At 47.6% G+C, this 26,915-nt stretch overlaps 1 protein-coding gene across 1 annotated transcript; it reads left to right on the top strand.

Moving 5' to 3' along the window:
- The first annotated feature begins 13,125 nt into the window (after window positions 1-13,125).
- Window positions 13,126-25,094, top strand: LOC130485947 (vacuolar fusion protein MON1 homolog B-like). The gene is made up of 5 exons (XM_056859090.1): window positions 13,126-13,222; window positions 14,435-14,893; window positions 17,477-18,275; window positions 23,585-23,732; window positions 24,876-25,094. The coding sequence occupies exons 1-5, from the start codon at window positions 13,135-13,137 to the stop codon at window positions 25,092-25,094; spliced, it is 1,713 nt and encodes a 570-aa protein (XP_056715068.1). The 5' UTR covers window positions 13,126-13,134.
- Window positions 25,095-26,915: the final 1,821 nt, after the last annotated feature.

The following is a 26,915-nucleotide window of genomic DNA, read 5'->3' as shown; positions in this document are numbered from 1 at the left end:
GCTAAATAAATGGACAAATGCTTGAATGCTGAGGTGGTGCTTTTAAAATTTTTAACAGGCAGACAGTGTACCTGAAGCATAGGTTGGGGGGGAAGACATGGTTGCCAACCTCCAGGTAATAGCTGGAGATCTCCTGCTATTACAGCTGATCTCCAGCCGATAGAGAACAGTTCACCTGGAGAAAACGGCTGCTTTGGCAATTGGACTCTATGGCATTGAAGTCCCTTCCCAAACCCCGCCCTCCTCAGGCTCTGCCCCAAAAACCTCCACCAATGGCAAAGAAGCATCTGGCAACCCTTGGGAAAGAAGACAACTGATCGCCGAGCCAGGGTGTGAGTTGGTGCTACACAGAACCCTCACTCAAACTGCCTTGAGGCGCACATGATGGTATAACACCAGGGAGAGGAGAGGAGAGGAGGGTTTCAAGAATATGGTATCCCAAACCAGAATATGGACTCCTTCTCAGGGAGAGAGACCGAAGATTCAGACGAGGGTTTTGAGCTCCTGACAATCCCCACAGAAGGAGGCAGTTAAGACACCTCCAGGCACCTCCTTTGATATGCAAGGTGAGTCCCAGGGAGTAGGGTTGACAACTCCAGGCTGGGAAATTCCTGGAGATTGGGGGCAGGTCCTGGGGATGGCAGAATTTGGGGAGGGGAGGGATCTCAGCATGGTAGAATGCCATAAAGCCCATCCTCCAAAGCAGCCATTTTCTCCAGGGGAACGGATCTCTACAGTATGGACATCAGTTGTAATACCAGATCTTCTATGCCTCACTTGTAAGTTGGCAACTGTACTAGGGTTTGGCAGGTCCCTCTTCACCACCGGTGGGAGGTTTTTGAGGGCAAAGCCTGAGGAGGGCGGGGTTTGGGGAGGGGAGGGACTTCAATGCCATAGAGTCCAATGGCCAAAGCGGCCATTTTTCTCCAGGTGAACTGAACTCTGTCAGCTGGAGATCAGTTGTAATAGCAGGAGATCTCCCACTAGTACCTGGAGGTTGGCAACCCTAAACCCTACTCAGGAATCTGTGCCAACCCTCTCACCATGGGATACAGCCTTACCTTCTGACTTGGACCTGAAACCCCCCACCCTGCATCCTACCGCAGCACCCGAGAATATAAACTGGATAGTTTTTTTTGCTACGCTCTAATTGATTCGATTTAAAGTTCTGCGATAGAAGTTGTGCTGAATGTTGTAAGTATGTGCGTTCACTCTTGAGTTTTGCATCAAGGTTGGTGGGGGGGAAAGCATTATGCTCTGCCATTTGGAGCCTGTCCCTAAGATCACCATGTAGGCAACCAATCATCTTTCCTTTCATGCCCTCCAAGGGAAGGGACTATGGCCATACCCCCCTGAACGTGTTGGAACTCAACTGAACTCAGAAGATAAGCAGGGTTGGACGTGGTTGGAAACTCAGTAAAATCCTGCAGTTATTCAGAAGGCACCAATGGATGCCAATAGTATATTCCTTGTAAACATATCCCAATGTAAATTGGAACAGTATATTTGTAATATTAAGGCAGCAGTCCTATGAATCTTGGAAACACTGGGTTCGGTGGGACCTAATTCTGAAAAAATATATATGTATACGGTCAGATTGCACTACAGTGGCTAGGTCCCCCCCGGCAACTGGCAGAGGTGGGGACTTAACAGGTGGTCAGGTGCTCTTGACATCAATGCACTGATGTCACTTCCGGTGTGTAAGGGAAGTGATGTGAGGGTGTTGCTGGTGATGCTCTGGCATGTGGGCAAAACTCTATGATTTAGGGTTGCCAGCTCCCTCTTCGCCACCGGTGGGAGGTTTTGGGGGCGGAGCTTGAGGAGGGCGGGGTTTGGGGAGGGACTTCAATGCCACAGAGTCCAATTGCTAAAGTGGGCATTCCAGGTGAACTGATCTCTATCGGCTGGAGATCAGTTGTAATAGCAGGAGATCTCCAGCTAGCACCTGGAGGCTGGCAACCTTACTATGATTTAACCATAGGGGCCTGGAAACCTTAGGTTGCACCCAGACAGCCTCCTTCCTGATATCAAAGAAGCCTAAAACACCATGAATTTGTCCAGTAATGGTCAGAGTTCTTTCTCCCTATTGCAAAGAGGCTCCTAAGAGGTTTACAGAACTCCTTAGAAAAGTCTCCCCACTTTTGCCCGACGCACAATTTTAATGTGCCACATATAAGAATGAAAGGAAATATCTTTTGCTGACCTCTGATTCAGCCGCTTGTGTGGGGAATATATGTATTAAGGCTATCTTGGAAATGGGAAGTGCCCCCCTTCCTCTTATTAAATCACAGGCCAATGACTGTATATGGAAACTCTCTCTAGTGGCACTGCGAATTCTAATAATGTAATTTAAGAATGAAACTGGAGAGTGACAGATATCTGGTAATATCGACTTCCAGTGCTTAATTTCTATTTTACTATCTTATTTGTTTATTAAATTTCTACCCCGCTCTCTGTCCTGACCAAGGCTGGGCTCAGAGTGGCTTACAGCAGTCAAAATACAACACTTAACATATAAAACCAATTCGATAAAGATCTTCAAACCTTCCTCAGTGATTTCGATCTAGTGCTCCCCCAGGAAATGTAGCTACCCAAAAGAATTTTTTTTAAAAAAAATATTTTATTCTAATTTTCAACATATACAAACAAACAAACATATAATCACACATACATTCACACAATTTATACTCCTTCGGGGAGTCTGTTTCATCTTACATCTCAAAAGTCTTCTACATTAACATTGTGATTTGTAATAAATTCCTTCTATTCTAATTATTAAATTTTATATAATCTAAACTTTGCTTCTAACAATCTATCCCTTTTGTTGCACACAGTCCAAATAACCTTCCCATCTTCGCTGAAATTCCTCAGTTGTCTTCTCTTTAATCAGGCTCGTCAATCTAGCCATCACCACAAATTTGTCCATTTTCTGTTGCCACCTTTCCACATCTGGAATATCTTCCTGTTTCCAAAATGTTGCCAGTACCAATCTGGCCGCCGTCAAAGGAATTGTTTTTGATGGGTTTATCTCACATTCTATTCCAGGGTTCAGAATACATACATACAAGGTTCCTCACAGTTTTACCAACATGTCCCCCGTGGGCGCAGGTTTTCTTATTTCACCAGCATCGACTCGGGCTGCAAATTGTCAATGTCTATCTTCCCCCTACAACTGACGAAGGGCAGCTTTCTTCACAATGGGAAAGGCTGACTAATTATGTGGAAGATTTGGAACAGAGACATTCTCCAGTTGAACTTTTCCTGGCTGGCGATGAGAACAGGCAAAGGCGATTCTGCACTTGGAGAAGCCGCCGATTTGTCCTTAGATGATCTTCTTGCAAATACTCTGTTTCTGACCAGACTCTCTACAGATCAGTGTGTCGACAAAACAATAAAACCAATTCAATAAAAACGCTAACAGAGGATTAAAATTAACAAAACAACCAATTGGCGCCTATTTTGCACAAAGGCCCATAATCAGGGTTGCGTTGCCAGGCTCCAGGTACTAGCTGGAGATCTCCTGCTATTACAACTGATTTCCAGCCGATAGAGATCAGTTCCCCTGGAGAAAATGGCCACTTTGGCCATTGGACTCTATGACATTGAAGTCCCTCCCCAAACCCCGCCCTCCTCAGGCTCCACCCCAAAAACCTCCTGCTGGTGACAAAGAGGGACCTGGCAACCCTACGCATAATGAACCAGTGGAGCCGCCCAGGACTCAATAGATGAAAGAGAAAAAATGGGTGGGGATGGAGGCCAGCTATGATAGCATACCGTTGCTGCCCTCAACCTGGCGAAACATCTTGGCCTTACAGGCCCTGCAGAACTGCGTTATCCTACAGGGCCCTGGTCTCACTGGAGAGGGAGTTCGGCCCAAAAAAGCCAGCCCTGGTTGAGGACAGCCAGACACTCTTCGGGCCACCAATAAGTTATTATTCGCCAAGCATAATGCTCTCTTGGTCAAGGAACGCCTCCATTCTCCCTAATCTCAGATAAGTGAGAACTGGCTGTAGTTACTTATACAGTAAAAGGTAAAGGTAGTCCCCTGTGCAAGCACCAGATCATTCCTGACCCATGGGGTGATGTCACATCCCGACGTTTGCTAGGTAGACTATGGGTAAAAACGCATGGTCGCTTTATCCTCCTTTAATCCGTTTCAGCCAGGATTCAGCCAGGATTGAACACATGCGTTTCGCCTAATATGCGTTCGATCATGGCTAAAACAGGGATTAAAGGAGGATAAAGCGACCATGAGTTTTCGCCCTATGTTATACAGTAGAACAAAAACACTCCACACATACTCTGAGGTATCCTTTTTTGTGGTTGTTGCTTCTCTTCAATTTTGTTGGTACTTCACTAGTGAGAGCAAGAATGGTGTAGTGGATAGAGCCGCAGATTAAGACCCTGGGTGACCCAGGTTCGAATCCCCACTTCTGCCATGGAAGCTTGCTAGGTGACCTTGGGCCGACCTCGCAGGGTTGTTGAGAGAAAATAAAGGAGAGGAGAATGCTGTTCCAAGTGGCTTTGAGTCCCAACTGGGGAGAAAAGCGGCATATAAGTAAATAAATGCAAATGCATATCCTAAGCGTTCCTTTTGTGCTTGTAAAATGGAAGTGGTGTAAAGTGTCTCTATCATGAATGTCCCGGTGCATGTCCTCAGCACAAACGCGCAAGTAACATGCAGCTGGGGCTGAGAGTTTAGAGGCAGAAAGGAAGCATGCTTTTAAAAATGTATTTAGATACTTATACCCTACTTTTCTCCCCAAAGCAGCCATTTTCTCCAGGTGAGCTGATCTCTATTGTCTGGAGATCAGTTGTAATAGTAGGAGATCTCCAGCTAATACCTGGAGGTCGGCAACCCTAGCGGCTACCCATTGTGATCTACTTCCAAATGTTTTTTTTTTTCTTTTAAGGGTAGAGTCGCCAGAGTCCAGGGATTTATGGGATGAGTTGGGCAGGGTGAAACCTTAGTTTTGGGGAGAAGCACTGTTTGAGTGCAATAATCAAGGCTTGTGGTTGGAACGGAGGATAAGAACTCAGAGCAAAATTCTGTTACAGGGGACCACTCCAGTTTATCTGCCTCTCCTGTGAACCCAAGGCTGGTTAGTTCCCATAGGTGAAGGGGAAACTCATAAGAACATAAGAAACGCCATGCTGGATCAGACCAAGGCCCATCAGGTCCAGCAGTCAGTTCACACAGTGGCCAACCAGGGGCCTCTAGGAAGCCCACAAACAAGACGACTGCAGCAGCATTATCCTGCCTGGGTTCCACGACACCTAAGATAATAGGCACGCTCCTCTGATCCTGGAGAGAATAGGTATGCATCATGACTAGTATCCATTTTGACTAGTAGACCTGGATAGCTCCATCCTCCACAAGTACATAAGGAAAGCCCTGCTGGATCAGACCCAGGCCCATCAAGTCCAGCAGTCTGTTCACACAGTGGCCAACCAGGGGCCTCTAGGAAGCCCACAAGCAAGACGACTGCAGCAGCATTGTCCTGCCTGTGTTCCACAGCACCTAATATCGTAGGCATTCTCCTCTGATCTGGAGAGAATACGTATGCATCATGGCTAGTATCCATTTTGACTAGTAGCCATGGATAGCCCTCTCCTCCATGAACATGTCCACTCCCCTCTTCAAGCCTTCCAAGTTGGCAGCCATCGCCCCATCCTGGGGCAGGGAGTTCCACAAGTTAACGATGCGTTGTGTGCAGAAATACTTCCTTTTCTCTGTATGCATCCGATTCTATGTGCGATTCGGGCTTCTTGGGTGCTGGTGTCTGGCTGCCTGCCAACACCGTCACGCGCCTTGCAGCAACGATGCCATGTCGCAGCGGAGAAGCAAAATAGTAAAATAGTAGTAGTGGCAATAATAATAATAATAATTGTTATTATTATTATATATTATATTTATTATATAATAATATAATATATAATAATAACAATAATTTATTAAATATATATACATACATAAATTATACATAAATTATATAGACATAATTTATTAAATATATATACATACACACACAACTACAAGGAGATCGTGGTGCCAAACAAAAACAGTCTCAGCAGTTCCTGGTCTATGAACCGACTCCCACGTCACGGGCTATCACCGTCCCATGCGCACCTGACACCTTGCCAAAGCGGATGACGTCACTCTTATTTAATCCTCCGGCCGTGCGATGACGTCATGCCTCCAGCTTCACACCTGTCGGCTTCCAGAAGCCATTCGCGCTCTCTGGTTGGTGGCGGGAGGGGAAAAGGCTTCTTGCGATTGGCTGGCGTCCCGAATAACCCCGCCCTTCCTTCTCATTGATTGACGAGCGACGGGTTCAGCCGGGGGGCGGGGCCGCTGGTTGTCCCGCCTCTTGCATTCCAATCCGCCCAATCCCCCGCCCTCCCACCCCGGCTTTTTCTTCTTCTTTTTTTTTTTTTAATCCACGTTGCGACCCAGCGAGGGACGCGATTGGCTCCCGGCCCCCCGACGCTCGCCGCGATTCGCCTTCCCCGCTTCGCCAAGCCACGCCTCCCCTCCTCGCCGCTCGGCCCGCGATTGGGCCCGGCGCTTGTCCGTCTCCCTCCGGGGCACGCCCCCTGCCACTTCGGGTCAGGAAGTGTCTCTGGAGGAGTCGGCGAGGCGATGCGGAGGCGAGGAGGTCCCGCGCCGAAGGTGGGGCAGGGGGTTCCCGGAGGGAGGAGTGGGCGGGGCATCGGGGATCCCCCCCCCAGGAAAAGAGAAGGCACTTGGCAAGGTGGGGGAAGCTTCTCCTCCTACCTGGCCTCAGGTGTCCCCCACCCCGGGCTGGGCGGGCGTTCACCAGAATGAACGTGTGAATCGCCTCCCAGGGCCCAACTCGCGTGTATTCCATCCCGCATTTCTCTTTCCCGCAGCGGCCAGGCAGGTGCTTTTGCGAGCACGGCCTTCCGGTGGGGAGGGGCCGTGGCTCAGTGGCAGAGCCTCTGCTTGGCCTTCAGAAGGTCCCAGGTTCAATCCCCGGCATCTCCAGTTCAAGGGACTGGGCAAAAATGGCAAAACGTACCGCATTAATAAATCAAAAAGAAAATGCTGAATTTGTGGAAGAATGGGAGGCATGGACAACATACTGTGTAAATGACCTTAATTTGGGAAACGTTAAGGGATATGTTTTGATCTAATTCAAATTTTTTGAAGTAATTAAGATACTAATGTTAAAAAGTAGAGTTTAAGATAATGATAAAGGTGGTTTTATACAATGAATTAGACACTAAATACAAAGAGAGACATAAGAATATCAAATGGACGGGGGAAGAGGGGAAGTCAACGATATATATTTGTTTAATGATAAGACAGAAATTGTTTGTAGTATATACTATATGAATGGAATGAGAAATAGAATGTGAATTAGTTTGAAAAATAATAAAAATTAAAAAAAAGGGAATCGGCAAGTAGGTGATGTGAAAGACCCCTGCCGGAGACCCTGGAAAGCCGCTGCCGGTCAGAGTAGACAGAACTGACTTTGATGGACCAAGGGTCTGGTTCAGTATACAACAGCTTCGTGTGCGTTCCCGCTTGCTTGCCCAACCTTCTAATAGCCGGGTGTGTTTTCTCTGCGCATGGAAATTGCATCGTGGCAAGAACAGCCCATGATAAGTATTCCAGATGGGTAGCTCTGTTAATAGTCTGTAGCAGCAGAATAAAACAGGAATCTCCAGGATCAGAGGAGCACGCCTATTATATTAGGTGCTGTGGAACACAGGCAGGATAATGTTGCTGCAGTCGGCTTGTTTGGGGGCTTCCTAGAGGGACCTGGTTGGCCACTGTGTGAACGGACTGCTGGACTTGATGGGCCCGGGTCTGATCCAGCAGGGCCTTTTTTATGGGGGAGGGGCTGTGGCTCAGTAGTAGAGCATCTGCTTGGCATGCAGAAGGTCCCAGGTTCAATCCCCGGCATCTCCAGTTAAAGGGATTAGGCAAGTAGGTGATGTGTAAGACCTCTGCCTGAGACCCTGGAGAGCTATGGAGAGGGGCTGTGGCTCAGTGGTAGAGAATCTGCTCGGCATGCAGAAGGTCCCAGGTTGAATCCCCAGCATCTCCAGTTAAAGGAACCAGGCAGGTAGGTGATGTGAAAGACCTCTACCTGAGGCCCTGGAAAGCTGCTACCGGTCTGAGTAGACAATACTGACTTTGATGGACGAAGGGTCTGATTCAGTACAAGGCAGCTTCATGTGTTCAGAAATCTTTCCTTTTTGGCAGTCCTGAAACCTTACGCCGAGCCATGTCTGTGGGTGATCCCATCCCATGTTCTGAGAAGGGGGGATGATCAGTAAGAACAGGCCCGTTCATGGAAGATAAATGAAAATTAAATTGGCTGTAGCCAGGATGCAGCTCCTATTCTGCACTTTCTGAGCTTCTAGGATGGGTCAGCCCGGGTGTTTCCATTGGTCCCCTCTGATTGGTAGCAGCCAAGAAAGACCTATTACCGTTTTAGACCAGTCAAGAAAGCCTTTTTACCGTTCTAGACCCAGGACCCGCCATTATCCCCAGGAGACAGCGTAGAACCCACTGAATTGTAGGCATGTGACAGGAAGTAGCATGACATCACAGGTGACATTAGTGCCATGTGACAGGAAGAGGAGGAGCCCTGGTTTTGCTAAAAAGGAATCCTCTGCAGCCCTGAGTGATCTCACCTTGTCCCGCAACACTTCTCAGCACACATGCAAAGAGATGCTGGTGTGTTGCCCTCGATTGCTATGCATGTGCAGTAGTATTGGTAGAGAGCCAGTAGAAGGGCTTACTGCTCAACAGGTGGGGCTCTGTGACCCACCTGAGGGTTCTGACCCATGGGCTGAAGACTACTGGGTTAGCTCCTAAGGGCTGGTAAAGGTGTGTAAAGGTGAATCTGTGTTGGTCAACAAAAGCATTTTGTGCGTCGGGAATGGCTGTGTTGAGTTGGCTTTTTTTGTGTTGTGGAAGGGCGTGCCTGATGTTGATGCATGGTGTGTATTGGCATGGGAAAATACTACATTGGCCTGGCTACTCCAGTGTTATAGAATGAAGCTTCTTAAACTGTGGGTCGCGACCCCATATGGGGGTCATGTAACTGAATGTGGGGGTCGTGAAAAATTTGATTTATTATCAGTAAATGTTTGCTTTGTATACCTATTTTATATACCTATATATCCGGGGTTGCGTAAAAATTTCTTGGGGGAAAAGGGGTCGCGAGTGGAAAAAGTTCAAGAAGTCCTGTCACAGAACACATGTGGCCTCTTGAATCAGAATGGGCCCACGTGTACGAAAAGTAAAGTTTTGTGGTATACTCTATGTTAGTCTGCTGTGCCGTCTGACACAGGCTAATAGAGATAGTGGCTTGCCCGCTGTGGAACTGTTCTTCATGCCACTTAAGGGAGCTTTGGATAGTCTTCTCCAAAACATGTGAGTACCAAGTGGCATCAGGTTCTGGAAAAAAGTCCATCTCATGATTTTTGCCTCACGCTATACCAGCTTGAAGCTGCGTTATACTGGATCAGACCTTTGGTCCATCAAAGTCAGTATTGTCTACTCAGAAAGGCAGCGCCTCTCCAGGGTCTCAGGCAGGGGTCTTTCACATCACCTACTTGCCTAGTCCCTTTAACTGGAGATGCCGGGGATTGAACCTGGGACCTTGTGCAAGCCAAGTAGATGCTCTACCACCGAGCTACAGCCCTTCCCATGAAAGGGTGGTGAGAGTTTTTCTTCAGGCGTCTTGTTTGGCTTGACTCCTCTTGCTTAGCAATTGCTCATTGGGAAAGCTATTGTGCCTGAACCTTCCTTTCTTGGAGTTGGTAGCTAGGAGGACAGAATTGGTACGTCCAGGGGAATCATTGCTTACCACGGTGAATTGAGGCAATGCTGTTTTTTGCGCTACAATAGTTAAAAGTATGGCCAATCAGTTTTTTGAGTGTGTTCATCTGCGTGCTCCTGACAGGAACGAACTACAGTCTTAAAAAGAAATTTTAAAAATATTCCATACATTTAATATCAATTTCTTAAACCTTGCTTTGCCCACCCTGGGAGGACAAGTAGAACGATGTGGCAGCAGTCTTCTTTCCACCCTACAACTTGACTTCAAGCAGTCTTGTGGTTGCCAGAAATAGGAAATCTGGGCCAGGAATAGGCTTCTAGTACCATTCAGGGAGGGGGTATACTTTTCTCTGGGACATTAAGAGCAACAGGCACGAATGTGCCATAATTATTTACTGCCTGGAGATAGTTGCTAGATGCAAGAGACAGCTTGCAAAATGATCTTGGGTATAGTTGGTAGCCTGTGGAATGTACTTCTGGCTTGAGGAGCACAAAATGGACCACCAGTACTCAAAGATGGCCCGAGTGATTCTAAAATGCAGCCCTGATCATAGAGATCGAAGCGTCTAGGCTGCTGCTTGGCTGATCGTGGTAGGAGAGGGGAAAAGGAAATTTTAAAAGCACTGAAACATTTTTGTTTTGCTGTCAAATCGCATCCAACTCATGGCAGCCCCGTAGGGTTTTCAAGGCAAGAGACCAACAGAGGTGGTTTAGCCGTTGCCTGCCTCTGCATAGCGACCTTGGCCTTCTTTGGTGGTCTCCCATCCAAATACTAACCAGGGCCAACCCTGTTTAGCTTCCGAGATCTGATGAGATTGGGTTAGTCTGAGCTATCCAGGTCAGGAGAACCTGGCCCTTGTAAACCAGCTTTGCAAATAAGCCTGAAAAAGTTACTAGCCCTCAAGTGTTCTTACCAGACCGCCTCTCCAGGTATGCGAGTTTTAGTCATTTGTGGCGCATGGATGGTTTGACTTGTGTGTGGCGCATTGCCTCTCTTCACTGTTTATGAAAAGTTTCCCTGTCTGGTCACCTGGAAGCACTTCTAATTTACCAAATGCAGCCAGGCAAATGGCTTGTTTACAAGGCTGTGTGGTACATGATCAATGAGTGAAAACAGTTAACAGTACAAAAAGAGAGTTGGCAGTGGGGTGTGCTTAGCTTCGTCCTGGCTTTGCAACTGAAGTTCAGAAGAGCCTATCAGTGAGAGCTGCTGGCCCAGCTTGTAATTCTTGCCTCTTCCAACATGTTTCACTCCACCTTTATTAAAAGCCTTGCACATGTCATATATATATAGAATCGTGGAGTTGGAAGGGGCCATACAGGCCATCTAGTCCAACCCCCTGCTCAATGTAAGATCAGCCTAGAGCATCCCTGACAAGTGTCTGTCCAGCCACTGCTTGAAGACTGCCAGTGAAGGGGAGCTCACCACCTCCCTAGGCAGATGATTTCATTGCTGAGATACTCTTACAGTAAAAAAAAAAGTTTTCTTGATATCCAGCCGGTAGCTTTCCGCCTGTAATTGAAACTCATTTGTGGGAGACCTATACCTATCCTCTGCTGCCAACTGTGACAGCTCCCTGCCCTCCTCTAAGTGACAGCCCTTCAAATACTTCAAGAGAGAAATTATGTCCCCCCTCGACCTTCTTGTTTCCAGACTGAACATTCCCAGGTCCCTCAGCCTTTCCTTGTAGGTCTTGGTCTCCAGGCCCCTGATCGTCTTCTCCGTTCCATTTACTTGTTTTTTTAAAAGGAAACTTCGAAAGTTGCCAATGTGCTCTAGGCATGGCGTGTGTGTGATTTGTCAGTGGCTTCATGGGCGCTGGCCAATCGCTGCTGTGCATAGCCTGCTTGTGTGGCAGACTTGCAGAACTGGGTTTTCCAGTTGGCCTTAGAGAGCTGTGCTTGGACTGATCGCAATGTCAATGCTTCTGAATTGCCCCTGCTGTTCTAACAACGTTACATCTGCTCTTCCCGCCCCCCCCCCATGAGTAGTTGTCAGCCTTAAGTACCTAGAAGGTCAAGCAAAAAACTGCTAACAAGGCCAACAATATAATTAAAAGCTAAACCATTTAAAAGTTGTCTAAGTGCATATAAATTTAAATTTAATACAAGTTAAAACCAGATGATGCTAATGACTCCTATATGGCCTTGCAAGGAACCTTCCAAACTCATGTATTGAAATAACACAATTAGCATAATATACAGTAAGACATACAATCATACACAAACCATAAACATACAATCACATTCAGACCAATGGGTATTTGCCTTCTTCAGTGGTATAAAAGTAACTAGCACCCCAGACTGTAAATTGTATATCACATTTTTACAAATCTTTGTGACTTTTGGGCATAGCACCAGCAAGGTCTCGATAAATATAGAACTGCAGCGCTTCTTTGTCTGTTAAAGGCATCCTTACAAATGAAACTTACAGCCTGTCTTTAACAAAACTTCCAAATCCCACAGTCACTTAGTTGTCAGCCTTTTCAGAAAGGCATCACACTTTTAACTTAACTTTTAAAAAATTATGTCAATCTGCCTTGTTCCTTCACGCTGCTGTAGCGTAATCAGATGCAAAGGAAAGACATGTGCCTTAACATCTGTGCAGGAGGGGGAGTTTTGGGAGGTGCCGCTTTTCTCGCCAAGAGCACTTTTTCCTCCATTGCATCTGATCCTACAGTCGCATCCCATCCCATATGGTTTTCTGTTCCTCCTTTAAAAACACGCAAGAAAAGAATGCTGGTTACCTCTGGTGTGTCCCAAATTAGAGCACGGTGTATCCTGCTTTAAGCCCCTCCCTCTGAAGACCAAGGATCTATGGGGAAAGCCCATTTTTCTCATTTCATCCTCTAGTGGTTAAGCTTTGTGCGTGTGCATAAGAGAGTGTGATAGTGATTAGTAACCAGGGCATTTCCTGCAGTCTCTTCTGAGGCATCCCTGCCTGGGCATGTGACTGAGATTAAACCCTAGAGGGTAGGCGAGTCTGACAGATTGACTCTTGCGTTCAGTAAAAGCTCCCCCCACCCAGGACGAGGAACCGGCTGGGCCCCTCCTCCCCCTCCCATAGCATATTCAGCCTCTAAAACGAAGCAGTAGTTTATTTCCACTGCTTATCTTTAAGCCCTCGGCTCTTAAGGTGCATTAGAATCAGCATATTAAATTCTGGTCTCTGATTTAAGAACAGGCGTTGGGTCTGGTGAGTGGGCAGGGCAGGGCCTACATCCTGTTTTTTTGGTTTTGTTTCTTTTTTAAATCAGCTTTCTCATGCTTGCTTGCTTTTTGCCTTTGCAGGTTCCATCCGAGATGTAGGGATGGAGGCAGAAGAAGACCCTGGGTTACTCCCTAAAGGAGGGATGGATCTCCCGAAGGATGGGGCAGATCTCTGTGAGCAGAAGCTTAGCCCGGGTTCTACAGATACAGGTGAATGGCTTGAAGTGTCTGAACTCTAGTTTACTTCCTCTCGAGTGTTTCGATGCTTTGGCCGCCTTAACCAGACGTAGGAGTTTTGCTTGGTGAGAACGGGCCCTTTTAATTATGTGGTCTCTTTTTCAGAAAAAAAAAAGACAATCAAGTAGGGAGTTATTTAAGACCATGACAGCCCCAATAGATAGGACACTTTACAGACTGACAAAATCCCCTCGCGAACGATGGCTGAAGTGGATCGAAAGTGCATTATTCAGCGTGTGTGAAAGCAGCTTCTAAGTCAGGGGTGTCAAACATAAGGCCTGAGGACCGGATTCGGCCCCTTGAGAGTTCTTATATGGCTCGCGAGCCAGCCAAGGCAGCCACCCACCCCCTCTTGATCTGGGCTGGCGAGGCATGGCACAGCCCCACCGACAATTATGTCATATCAGGCCCTCGTAACAATTGAGCTCTACACCTCTGTTCTAGGTAATGTTAGTTTGCAACCCTGAAAATCTTGTTGGTCTCTGAGGCGCTAGCGTATTCGAATACAGCTTAAGTATTGGAAGTTTCAGTAATTGAGCCCAATATAATTTCCCGAATAGTTAAGGGCAGCGGAGGAAACAGAAACTTATTTATATCCTGTGTTTCCTTGTGGCTCGTGGTGGCTGATGATTAACTGACTCTTGAATTGTTTCACTCATTTGGTGTCAGACTGAGAGGTTTGTCTTTAGCATCCCTCAAGCAAAACCCATCAGGCAAAGGCTCTGAAGCAGTTTAGACTTTATTAAGAGCAAAATTAGACAAAGTAAGAAGCTGGCTGCCTCCTGGGCATACAAGGCTACTAATGAGGAATCAAGGCAAGGGTACATGGTTAAAAATGCAAGGCAGACTTCAAAGATGGAGAGGCAAAGGTACACAGGCCGCTACAATCCATGATAAGCTTTCTCAGGGTAGGCAGACATAACATGGCTATGCAGCTGGGGTGATTGTGGTAAACAGGATAACCATACCATACTGAGCATAAAATGCAGGACACTGTACAAAGGCATGAGAACCAGGAGCACTTGACCAGGGCCTTGACTCCAAGCCAAACCCTGGCCTGCTCAGAGCAAGAGCCTGTGAGGAGCGATGTCAGGCTAAGGCTGAGAGGCCGGGCCTGACACTTGGTAACTTTTTTGTTTTTTTAATGTATATGTATTTTTTCAGGGGAAGATGAGCCCAGTGCGGACTTGGACGAGCAAGTGGAGTTACCCGGCGCCCAGAATAACGGGCCCTTGGGTGTGGCAGATGGCAAAGCGGATGTGCAGGAGGAATCAAGCGAGGCTCGGGAAGAATCTAGCGAGAAGGACCTGTCAGATTCGGCCTCCACAGACAACACTTTGGAGGACTCCAGCGAGTTCAGCCGGCCCATGGTGATGGGCGGCGGTCCTGTGGGGGAGGAGGAGGTGGCGGTCCAGCCACGTCCTCCCACGCATCGGGACGAGGATGTGACAGCAGAGAGTTGGCGGGCGCACAGGAAGCACATCTTCGTCCTGAGCGAAGCCGGCAAGCCCATTTATTCCCGCTATGGCAACGAGGAAGCCCTCAGTTCGACCATGGGCGTCATGATGGCGTTGGTGTCGTTCATCCAGAGCGGGGATAATTCCATCCGCTCCATCTGTTCAGGTAGGTTGGAGAATTGGGAGCGGGGGCCAGCGCATGTGGTGGTACCTTTCTTCAAGCATTATGTCTGATAATTATTTATTTGTATATATTTCTCAACTGCCTTTTAAATTGGATTGATCCTCAAGGCCATGAATGATGCCTAGCCAACTTCGACAGTTGCATTTTCCACTGATAGTTAGCAGTGTAGGCTGTGCAAATGTGTTGGGATTCTTGGGCTGCAGAGGAAGACGGTGGTTTTTATGCTGAGCACTGAGGTCTGATAGATGAAACTATGAGGTGGGATTTACTAAGGACTGTGTATATGTTGTGATTTTCATACAATAGTAGAAAAGTGCAAATGGCAGCTGCAAAATCTTGTATATGGAGAATTGCATCTTTCATTTAAAGCAAACTACTAGAGCTTGTGGTTGCGGAGATATGCTTGAAAGTGTATGGAATGCTAATCGATGGGCTGCAGGTATAGATGTTAAATTTCTGGGAATTTTGAGCCATGGACAAAAATCTTTGTGTATGGGATTTCCCATCCAACTTAAACTTATTTAGTGCATTAATGTAAAAAGCATAGGTTTATTTGACATATTTATGGGATTTAAAATGACAAATGCCTTAGTTTTCTAGAAGCAAAAATTGCAAATCTGCTCAGTATTTGGGAGACAGCTGCAAACTGCTGCGCCCTGTGTTACGTTAGCACATTTGTCTTGATTTTTGTCATCGGAGCAGTAGGGAAAATTTTTGATTGGAAAACATTAACCGTAAACAAAGCAGTGCATTACTTGGACAGCCAGCATTCTTATACAAAAGGTAAAGGTCCCCTGTGCAAGCACCGGGTCATTCCTGACCCATGGGGTGTCACATCCCGACATTTACTAGGCAGACTTTGTTTACGGGTGGGTTTGCCAGTGTCTTCCCCAGTTGTCTTCCCTTTACCCCCAGCAAGCTGGGTACTCATTTTACCGACCTGGGATGGAAGACTGAGTCAACCTTGAGCCAGCTACCTGAAACCGACTTCTGTTGGGATCGAACTCAGGTCGTTAGCAGAGTGTGGACTGCAGTACTGCAGCTTACCACTCTGCGCCACGGGGCTCCTTATTCTTATACAAGACTACCAGAATTTTTGGCTGTTAGATTAAATTTATTAATGTGGAAAACACTGCACTTTTTATGACGTATTATCATCAAACGCATTATAGCATGTTGTTTCCAAAATTCTTCAGGCTTAAAACAAAACACAACATATTTTCAAGGCGGATTATGTTTATCGTATGCATAGGCATTGAAGTCCCTTCCCTCCCCATACCCCACCCTCCTCAGGGTCTGCCCTAAAAACCTCCCGCCGGTGGCAAAGAGGGACCTGGCAACCCTCTCATAATCCATGTGCTTTGACGAGTAGCCGTGGATAGCCCTGTCCTATTTTCGGCCCTGGCCTGGTGGAACAGTCTTCCCAGTAACATCAGGGCCCTGCGAGGCCTAAAGGAGTTCCGCAGGGCCTGCAAAACAGAACTGTTCCGCCAGGCCTACAACTGAGAGCAGCCACAAGTCTTTTCTATTTTCATCATTTGCTGGCCTCCCCAACCCCCCCCCCCTCAACTTGGAGGTCCACTGTCGACCAGGCCTGTTTTGTGTGTGTGTGTTAAGTGCCGTCAAGTCATTTCCGACTCATGGCAACCCTTTGAATCAGTGTCCTCCAAAGTGTCCTATCCTTAACAGCCTTGCTGAGATCTTGCAAATTGAGGGCCGTGGCTTCCTTTATAGAGTCCATCCATCTCTTGTTGGGCCTTCCTACTTTTCCTGCTACCTTCAACTTTTCCTAGCATGATTGTCTTTTCCAGCGACTCTTGTCTTCTCATAATGTGTCCAAAGTATGATAGCCTCAGTTTAGTCATTTTAGCTTCTAGGGTCAGTTCAGGCTTGATTTGATCTAAAACCCACTCAATGATTTGTTTTTTTTTTGGCGGTCCAGGGTATCCATAACACTCTCCTCCAACACCACATTTCAAAGGAATCTACTTTCTTCCTATCAGCTTTCTTCATTGTCCAGCTCTCACACCCATACATAGTAATAGGGAATATGATGGCATGAACTAACCTGATCTTAGTTGCCAGTGGCTTGGAATAGCTGTATTGATATCCCATCTACTCCTGGTGCTTTGCTTCTCCCAGTTGCTCTCAGTGTAGCTTTCACTTCACTTTCTAATACTGTAGGTTTGTCTTCAAAAGATTCTTCTTGGAAGGAATCTGTCATTCTTTCATCTTTTCTGTATAGCTCTTCAGAGTATTGTTCCCACCTTTTCTTTATTTTGTCCTGTTCAGTTAGTGTTTTAGTAGCTGTAAATGAAGGAAATGCCATCTTATTTAATGTATAACGAAGAATGATTTTAAAGTATGTTTTAAGGTATGTTTTAACCAATGTTTTATGATATTTGATGTATGATGTTTGTTGTAACCCGCTCTGAGCCCGGCCTGCTGGGTAGGGCGGGATAGAAATGCAATGAATGAATGGGGAAAATGTGGTTGTATCATTTGTGGGGATCTCAGTGTGCGCTACCTCCTGATGGGTCTTTCCGTCGCTGCTTTCCACTACAGACGACCGCAAACTAGTTTTTGTGCAGCAGGGCCCGCTGGTGCTGGTATCGGTGTCGAGCACTCTGCAGTCGGAGCAGCAGTTGCGGCAGGAACTCCTGTACGTGTACTACCAGATCATCAGCATGCTCACCCAAGCCAGCATCACCCGCATCTTCGAGCGGAAGAAGAACTACGATCTCCGGCGCCTGTTGACCGGCTCGGAAAAGATCCTCGACCGTCTCTTGAACCTGGTGGAGTCCGACCCGTGCTTCTTGCTCGGCGCCGTGCGCTGCCTCCCCCTCCAGCCGGCCCTGCGGGATTCCCTAGGTTCCCTGCTCCAGAAGGCTATCACTCCGAATCTGGTCTTCTCCATCCTAGTGGCCCGCAGCCAGCTGGTCACCACTGTGCAGGAGAAGACGGTCATCGACGATTGCCGGCTGGAGCCTACCGACTTGCACTTGTTGCTCAACCTCATCGGGGCGACCTCCGCCTTCCAAACTGGGGAGATCTGGACGCCTATCTGCTTGCCGCGCTTCAACCCCGACTGTTACTTTTACGCCTACATTTCCTACTTGGATGCGGATTGTACCGTCTGCCTCATCCTTCTGTCCACCGACAAGGAGTCCTTCTACTCCGTTTCGGACTGCAAGAAGCGCATTGAGGAGGGCATGAGGACTCAGAACTACCTGCAGGCGCTCTCGAGCGGCCTGAGGAGCCCATCCTACAGCGTAGGGATGGTTGGCGCGCCAGACCTCCGGCACTTTATGTACAAGCCCTTGGATATACCTGATAATTACCGGCAGCTCCCCCAGTTCACCAGGTAAATGGTGTGTGTGTGTTTATTTATGCATGGATCTATTTCTGTCCTGTTTTTCTCTTTTACTGGGGACTCGAAGCAGCTTACAGGAAACACATAAATATAATGTAGACCAGTGGTTCTCAAAGTGGGGAGCAGTGAGATTTCCTTAGGGGGCACTAAGAGGCAAGGGGGCAGCAGGGGGGCGCTAGAGGCGGGCCCCTTCAACTGTGTTGTTCATTTACAATAGATCAAGCTATGGCACCACGCTGGCAAAGTTGGTGGAAAAAAAATTCAGAATGGATTTGAGAAATGGGAACATTTCTCTTGGAATAGATCGGTTAGATTGAACAGATTATTGTTAACATAAGCAATTTTTTTCCAGACTTTGAAGAGCTGGTACCACTGGATCAAGTTCATCAGTTTTAGTTGAAATTTATTCAATAAAAAGTGTTTATTTTATTTTGAATAGATGTGCAATTAATTTTTACTGTTTTGAAATTGTAGTTACTATTTTCTTTAGTGAGTCATGCAAACCCCTATTTTGAATGCTTTTTATAGGATAGGGTGGGGGGCGCTGGGGTTGAGTTTGTGGAACCAAGGTGGTGGTGGCTCGAAAAATTTGGGAACCACTGATATAGACAGACAACAGCTTCAGCAAAATAAGCAGTACAATTCCAGTTCCTGGGCTGATATTAGATCCACTCAGCCAGCTTGGGGTGGGGGGCTTTGGCTCATACCTCAGTCTATGCTGAAGCTTAAACAGTGTGGAAAGTGCAGTCAAGTCACAGCCAACTAGGAGGGGCTGTGGCTCAGTGGTAGAGCATCTGCTTGGCATGCAGAAGGTCCCAGGTTCAATCCCTGGCATCTCCAGTTAAAGGGACTAGGCAAGTAGGTGATGTGAAAGACCTCTAGCCTGAAACCCTGGAGAGCCACTGCTAGTCTGAGTAGACAATACTGACTTTGATGGACTAGGGGTCTGATTCCCTGCTTCATGTGTAACCCTTCATGTATGTGTAACAACATGGCGACCCCATAGGATTTTCAGGAAAGAGGTGAACTGAGGTGGCTTGCCGTTACCTCCCTCTGCTTAGCAACCCTGGACTTCTTTGGGGGCCTCCCATCCAAGTGCTGCACCTGCTTAGCTTCCGAGATCTGATGATATGGGTGAGGGTGATGATATCCCGGTGAGGGTGCGATTTAATTGCTAAGGCTTAAATACCTGTAACAAGAAGGGTAACAGCCCCAAGTCTTCTTCAGCTGGCAGACACATTCCCAAGAGCCTCTCCCCATGCTAGAAGAGCTTCTGGCTGTGCCTGTAGTGGGGAAGGGCAACAGAAGCCCATCCAGGATCTTCTTCAGCTAGCAGATTCCCTTCCCCTTCTAGTCAGTTGGCATTTCTTCTGAGCACTGTGGGTACTCTTAGAACCAGGAGGGCTCGATGATACAGGGAGTAGGATGGAGGCACCAGTAGAGGATTATGGCTCTGAAGCTGTTTCCTACTGGGCCTACATCTTACTGCCCTGGATGCTTGGTGCAGACTCCACTTGGGTGGATCTCACTTGGGTGTTCCGTTGATGCTGACCCCAATGGGTGATGTATCCATGCACGTCTAGCAAACATTGTTATTTATAGGATATTGCCTGATTTCTGCCCTGGAAAGGTGTTTTGAACCTTGGAGTTCATCTTGAATGGCAAAAAAAGAAAAAGAAAAAAGTTGCATGTTCTCTATTTTGGAAACGGATTCCCACAACACAGACGTTGGTCTTTTTTCCGGGAACGTAGTGGTTACATAGACAACCAGCATGGTGAGGTGGTTAAGAATGGCGGGCTCTAATCTGGAGACCCAGGTTCGATTCCTCATTCATAAGAACATAAGAAAAGCCCTGCTAGATCAGACCAAGGCCCATCAAGTCCAGCAGTCTGCTCACACAGTGGCCAACAGATGCCTCCGCATAAAGGCTGCTGGGTGACCTTGGGCCAGTCACAGTTCTCTCACAACTCTTTCAGCCCACACGGAGGCAGGCAATGGCAAACTATCTCTTAACACGTCTTGCCTTGAATACCCTATGGGGTTGCCATAAGTCAGCTGTGACTTGATGGCGCACACACGCACACTGGTTACATCCTTGCAGTATGGCCTGCCCTTCTGTTGCTTCCTATCACATGTCACTGCGGTCCATTTACTGATACCTTACCTCCTGCCAACACCCTTCTTCTCACCAGTAAAAAATTTCAGAATGGGTTTGAGAAATGGGAACATTTCTCTTGGAATAGATCGTTTGGATCGAACAGATTGTTGTGAACATAAGCAAACGGTTAGCGGCTTTTGAGGCTTATTTTAAGTGCAGGATTTGAAATTTCTTGGAACCAAATATGGGCTTTTTCTTTAAAGACGAAAAGCCTATGAATGGCCTTGGCTATGTGAGTGAGGAGTGAACGCAGTTTGGCACCTCCGCTTGTACTAGTGCATTTCACATCCTTTTCCCTGTGCGTCTCCCTTAGTGTTGCGGGTGTGGGGGGGAGAGCTTTTTGGGTACATCACTGAATGTCTCATTCCGACCTGTTAACACACATACGATGCAGGCACACTTCTCAGAGAGTCAGGCTAGGCTGCCGTCCCTTATTCAGTGTGCATTTGGTGGAATATGCAGATTTGCTACCACAGAAAGTATGAAATGCCTCTGTGGTGCAGCCATAGTCAAGTGATGCTTCAGAACGGTGTCTCGGCCAAGTGTTCAATAACTACCAAGCCCTACTCCCTATAGGAGTACCATCCGTACTCTGGGTGAATGATCCAGCATGATCCAGGGAGCCAGCGTGGTGGTGTGGTTAAGAGCGGTGGACTCTGATCTGGAGAACCGGGTTTGATTCCCCTCTCCTCCACATGAGCAGCGAAAGCTAATCTGGTGAACTGGATTCGTTTCCCCACTCCTCCACGCGAAGCCAGCTGGGTGACCTTGGGCTAGTCACGCTCTCACAGCCCCACCTACCTCACAGGTAGGGAGGGGAAGGGAAGGTGATTGTAAGCCAGTTTGATTCTTCCTTAAGTGGTAGAGAAAGTCAGCATAGAAAAACCAACTCTTCTTCTTCATTCAGTTTTCTTTTAGTCTTGTCGCAGCTGGACTTGGAGGCAAGTAAACCTCTAGACCAGGGGTGTCAAACTAAATTGTTATGACATGACATCAATGTCGCTTGGTCGGGCCGGGCCATGCCTCGCCAGCCCAGATCAAGAGTGGGGGGAGATGGCCGCCTTGCGGACTGGATAAGAGCTCTGAAGGGGTTGCATCTGGCCCTCGGGCTTTATGTTTGACACCCCCTGCTCTGGACAGATGGCACGCCATTGCTTTCCCTTCCCCCCTCTCCATGGTTCCCAGCCAGAGGTGGTGGAAAGAGCTAAGCCAGCCTGATTCAATTACAGTTTTAATAGAGCAAGTCAGGTGGCCTTTTGCCCTTACTGACAAGAACCCGAGTGGAAGATGAAGCTTTTTGTAGAAGTACCGGGTGGGTTGGGGGGGGGATGCTGGACCCCAGGGACTGGCGGGCCTAGGCGCTGGCTGATGTTTTGCCCAAGCGCAGAGGGACTGTTGGGGAGTAAAACGGACTATGAGCTGGGTCATCGTCGTAGTCCGAAGGGAGATTTAATTGAAGCTCCCAGCGTGGTGTAGAGGTTAAGAGCGGTGGTTTGGAGCGGTGGGCTCTGACCTGGAGAACCGGGTTTGATTTCCCACTCCTCCACGTGAGCGGTAGACGCTAATCTGGTGAACTGTATTTGTTTCCCCGCCCCTGCACACGAAGCCAGCTGGGTGACCTTGGGCCAGTCACAGCTCTCTTAGCCCCACCTACCTCACAGGGTGTCTGTTGTGGGGAGGGGAAGGGAAGGTGATTGTAAGCCAGTTTGATTCTGCCTTAAGTGGTAGAGAAAATCGGCATAGAAAAACCAACTCTTCTTCTTCTTTAGGGTAGAGGTAAATTCCAGTGTTGCTTATTTCTAACATGCATCTGGAGGAGTTCAATACATTCTAATGTGGGATGGATTTTTAACAGACGTGCTCAACTCGTATCTCCCTTGCTTTTAAGACATGCCAAGATCCAAAGGCCTAGTAACTTTGCACTGTGTGTGGGGGGAGGGGAAGAGGAAGGAGGGAACCCGCCACACGCTAGCCCCCCCACCCCCCAGCCTGTGGCCAGCCTGTTGTTGAGCACACGTACGAGGATTAGCTTTTGGAATGCCCCTGTGAATGCATGAAAATTAATCTTCATTGCAATGTGCCAAAAGCTGGGTCCTGCACATGGCGCCAAGTGACTTGGGAGCTGTGGCCTGGGAGCAGGCCTTCGACATGGTTCCTCACATTCTTTCTATGACTGACTGCTGCTGGTCCAACGGAAATAAGCAGCGAACCCTTTCCAGGACTTTGTAAGATGGTCTTGGTTAGGTGAGCTTGGAGCAGCTGACCTCGGATCGTCCGTTTTCCTTGCTCGTCCACTCCAGAGAACGGCCCCCATGAACGCATGAAGCGTCTTTATACCCAGTCAGGCTCTTGGTTTGTCAGAGTCAGTATTTTCTACTCTGATTGACAGTGGCTCTCCTGGATCCCGGGAAGAGGCCATTTACATCACCTAGAGCCAGCGTGGTATAGTGGCTAGGAGCAGTGGACTCCGATCTGGAGAACCGGGTTTGATTCCCCACTCCTCCACATGAAGCCATCTGGGTGACCTTGGGCTAGTCACAGTTCTCTTAGAGCTCTCTCAGTCCCACCTACCTCATAAGGTGGCTGTTGTGAGGAGAGGAAGGGGAGGATGAAGAAGAAGAGTTGGGTTTTATATGCTGACTTTCTCTACCACTTAAGGGAGAATCAAACTGGCTTACAATCACCTTCGCCTCCCCACAACAGACACCCAGTGAGCTAGGTGGTGCTGAGAGAGTGTGACTGGCCCAAGGTCACCCAGCTGGCTTCATGTGGAGGAGTGGGGAAACCAACCCAGTTCACCAGATTAGCGTCCACCGCTCCAAACCACCACTCTTAACCACTACACCAGTCTGGCTGATATTGTAAGCCAGTTTGATTCTCCTTTAAAAGGTAGAGAAAGTTGGCATATAAAAGCCAACTCTTCTACTTCTTCTTCTACTACTACCTTAACTTTTAAACTGAAGGATTGACCCTTGGGCCTTCTGACTGCAAAACAGAAACTACTGCTGAGCCATGCAATGAAACCCGGTGCATTTGATGGCTAACGTTTCCCGGCATCTGCTGCCTCATCCACAGCAAGACGTTGCAGAGGTGAACTCTGACGGCTTTAATTCCCCCAACGTTGTTCTTTTCCTGCTGCAGTCCAGAACTGGAGGGGCCATATTGCAGCGAGAGCGAACGCCACCGGCTCTTCGACCTCTACCACTACCTTCACAGCCGCATCCACAGTACCTCACGCCCTCTGCGTCTCATCTACCACGTCGCTGAAAAGGAGACTCTCTTGGCTTGGGTGAGGAATGGCCCTGAGCTCATTTTGTATGCACCGTTATTCAGAAAGCCGGGGGTTCCTAATCCCACTCTTTCCTTATAATGCAAATATGGCCTTCCTAGAGGCTCGAAATACCTGGAGATTTGAAGGTGGACCAGAGCCTGGGAGGGTGGGCCTTACGGAGGGAAGGGACCTCATTAGGTTACAGTGCCATACAGTGGAACACTCCGCACCCCCCACCCAGTTTTCAAAGATGGATGAAATCTAGTGCCTTAGAGTGTCACTTCCTATGAGGCTATATAATAATGATGTCCCATTGACGTGACTGGAAAGCCACAATCTCCAGCTGCTCCCCAAATAGTGTCTTATCTATTTATTTAATGCATTTATACCCCACCTTTCTCCCCGGTGGGGACCCAAAGCGGCTTACATCATTCGCCTCTCCTCCATTTTACCCTCACAATAACCCTGTGAGGTAGATTAGGTCTTGGGCCTGAAGCAAGCCATAGAATCATACAGTTGAAAGGGATCACCAGGGTCAACTAGTCCAACCCCCTGCATAATGCAAGAAATTCACAACTACCTCTCCCCCCCCCACACACCCCAGTGACCCCTCCTCCATGCCCAGAAGGTGGCCAAGAGGCCGTCCTTCTCATGGCCTGCCTAAGGTTATAGACTCAGCATTGCCGACAGATGGCCATCTAGCCTCTGCTTAAAAACCTCCGGGGAAGGAGAGCTTACCACCTCCCGAGGAAGCCTGTTCTACTGAGGAACTGCTCTAACTGTTAGAAAATTCTTCCTGATGTCTAGATGGAAACTCTTTTAATTCAATTTCTACCCGTTGGTTCTGGTCCGACCTTCTGGGGCAACAGAAAACAACTCAGCACCATCCTCTATATGACTGCCCTTCAAGTACTTCAGGCTAAACATACCCAGCTCCTTCAACCTTTCCTCTCCAGACCCCTCACCATCTTTGTTGCCCTCCTCTGGACACATTCCAGCTTGTCTACATCCTTCTTAAATTGTGCTCCCCGAAACTGAACACAATACTCTAGGTGAGGTCTAACCAGAGCAGAGTAAAACAATACCATCACTTTGCGTGATCTGGACACTGACCTAATGCCTGTGTGGGGCTGAATATTCCCCCCCCCTCTTTTCTTCTAGGTCACCAGTAAGTTTGAATTATACACCTGCTTCAGCCCCTTGGTGACCAAGGCTGGTGCCATCAACGTCCTGACGAAGCTGCTGCGCTGGTTAAAGAAAGAGGAAGACCGGCTCTTTATTCGCTACCCACCCAAGTACTCCACCACCCCCAACCCCGGTAAAGGAAGCAAGGGGGCCCGAACTGAGGGTGCTGAAAACGGTTTCTTTGGAGGCCTCTAGGCTTGGGATTTCCATCATCTCGAACTGTGTCCTTCGTAAAGAAAGCTCTTGATTGAAGAACTTCTTGGTGAGGGTTTTTTTTTGCCCTTCACAAGTTAAGAGTAATCCGCCATCATGAGGGGAAAGCCAGCTTTCCAGGCCAAGCTTCGATGACAAATCCAGCAAAATTTGGTCTTGCTTAATTTTTTTTAAATAGCAAGGGTCTCAAATGCTGTACAAATAAGGAGGCATTGACCTCAAGAGGAGACCCTCAGGTAGATTATGGAGCTGGCTAAGAAAGCGATGGCTCTTTTGGCTGTGGAAGCGGCATATAATCAGCGGGTGGAAGATATCGGTATGGACTCCGTTTAAGTATGGTTTACGCTGGTGCCTGTTTCAGTCTCCAGCAGGTTAGCATTTTCAAGTAATGAACACTTGCCTCCTTGATATTATCAGGGGGTAGTACATTTTCTTTTCACATTCTTCCTCGTCAACAATTTTTTTAAACTTCGGCGCTGAAATTGGAGGAAAGAATCCTTAACTTGCTTCGTTTTCTCTGTTCAAAATTATGAGCAAGGGGTGCCCGAATAGGGATACCTTGGAGGTGAGCAACAGAGGTGATTTGGGGTAACTCCTGAAAATACTTGACCAAGATAAGCATGCAATAGTCCATTGTGATTGAGGGCGGCTTCTAAAATGGCTGCTGTGGGAGTGTGTAACTCTAGTAGCGCTTCTGGGTTGTTGTTTTAAGAACGTATCTTTCAAGCAACAAAGGTGACCTGGGATAATCTTGGTAGGGTCAAAAGATTCTTGACCCTTGATAAACATGTAATATTAGTCCATAGCGTGCTTGAGGGTGGCTTCTGAAACGGCTGCCCATTGGTCACTCCAGTAGCTGCCGGAGGTTTATCAAGAGTGGTGCTTTTTGAGCAGAGAACACTCGGCCTAGAACGGGCTGAGTATATACTTCAGAGGAACTGACTGGGATCAGCTCCACGCCGTCTTTAGAGCAAAGTAAGTCAAGAGGCCCAGTTTCGAAGAATCCGATATCCTAGGACTATCAGTATTGTCGACTGACTCCTCCTGACCTCGCTTCTCTTTGGACTATAATTTCCTTTTGAATTAGAGGAAGCTGCTTCAGTCCTTGGTTCTGAAACCGTGAGCAGATAAATGCGTGAAGGTTATTTTGCAATCTGCAAAATCTGGTACTTGACTACTGTCTTGGAATATATGATGGCTCGGTTTGTATTTATGGAACCTTGATGGAATTTTTGACAGATGTTTAAATGTTGTCTGTTGGAACCTAACTGGCTTTGAAAATACTGTCTTGCTTCTATCTGTCCCTTCTCATATTTTCCTCCTTCCCAATTCTTTTTTGTTGTTGTTCTAAATGAAGTCCCATCTTCAGCTGAAACAGGTGCTTACAGAGGCAAATCCTTGTTTCTAGCTGCTTCACTGCTCCTGTGCATTTTCCCTTTGTTGAGGTGTCACTATTGTTTTTAAATCAAGCAGCTGCATGTCTCTTTGTGGGCCTGCAGCTATGAAAAGCTTATAAGGGCCCATGTTAAACTGTCTCCTTGGTAAATAACTCCCCTCTATTTTTTTTGTTAACTCCAGATTTTGTTTTGGGCTGGACTATCAGTTGGGACAGCTGCTCTACTCAGAGGGAGACTGGGGGTGGGGGTAACCTCACTTACAAGCACTTAATAGTTGCATCCTTTGCCTTTGCTGGTTAAGTGCTGCTTTGCTGCGCAAATCTGCACCCTGTATCAATTTGCTGCTGCCCCACACGTCTGTTCCCTGCCCTCCCTGTTCATGGAAGAGGTCTTTCTTTTGTCCACA

This window comes from Euleptes europaea, chromosome 1 (genome assembly GCF_029931775.1).
Source record: "Euleptes europaea isolate rEulEur1 chromosome 1, rEulEur1.hap1, whole genome shotgun sequence".
Lineage (NCBI taxonomy): Eukaryota > Metazoa > Chordata > Lepidosauria > Squamata > Sphaerodactylidae > Euleptes > Euleptes europaea.
The sequence above is the reverse complement of the archived record's forward strand: the minus strand, read 5'-3'. Positions and strand labels throughout refer to the sequence as shown.

Coding starts and splice junctions, on each gene's coding strand:
- LOC130485947 (XM_056859090.1), top strand. CDS start 13,135: ATGGAGGCAGAAGAAGACCCTGGGTTACTCCCTAAAGGAGGGATGGAT. Junction 13,223..14,434: donor TCTCTGTGAGCAGAAGCTTA/GCCCGGGTTCTA, acceptor GTATTTTTTCAG/GGGAAGATGAGCCCAGTGCG. Junction 18,276..23,584: donor CAGCTCCCCCAGTTCACCAG/GTAAATGGTGTG, acceptor TTCCTGCTGCAG/TCCAGAACTGGAGGGGCCAT.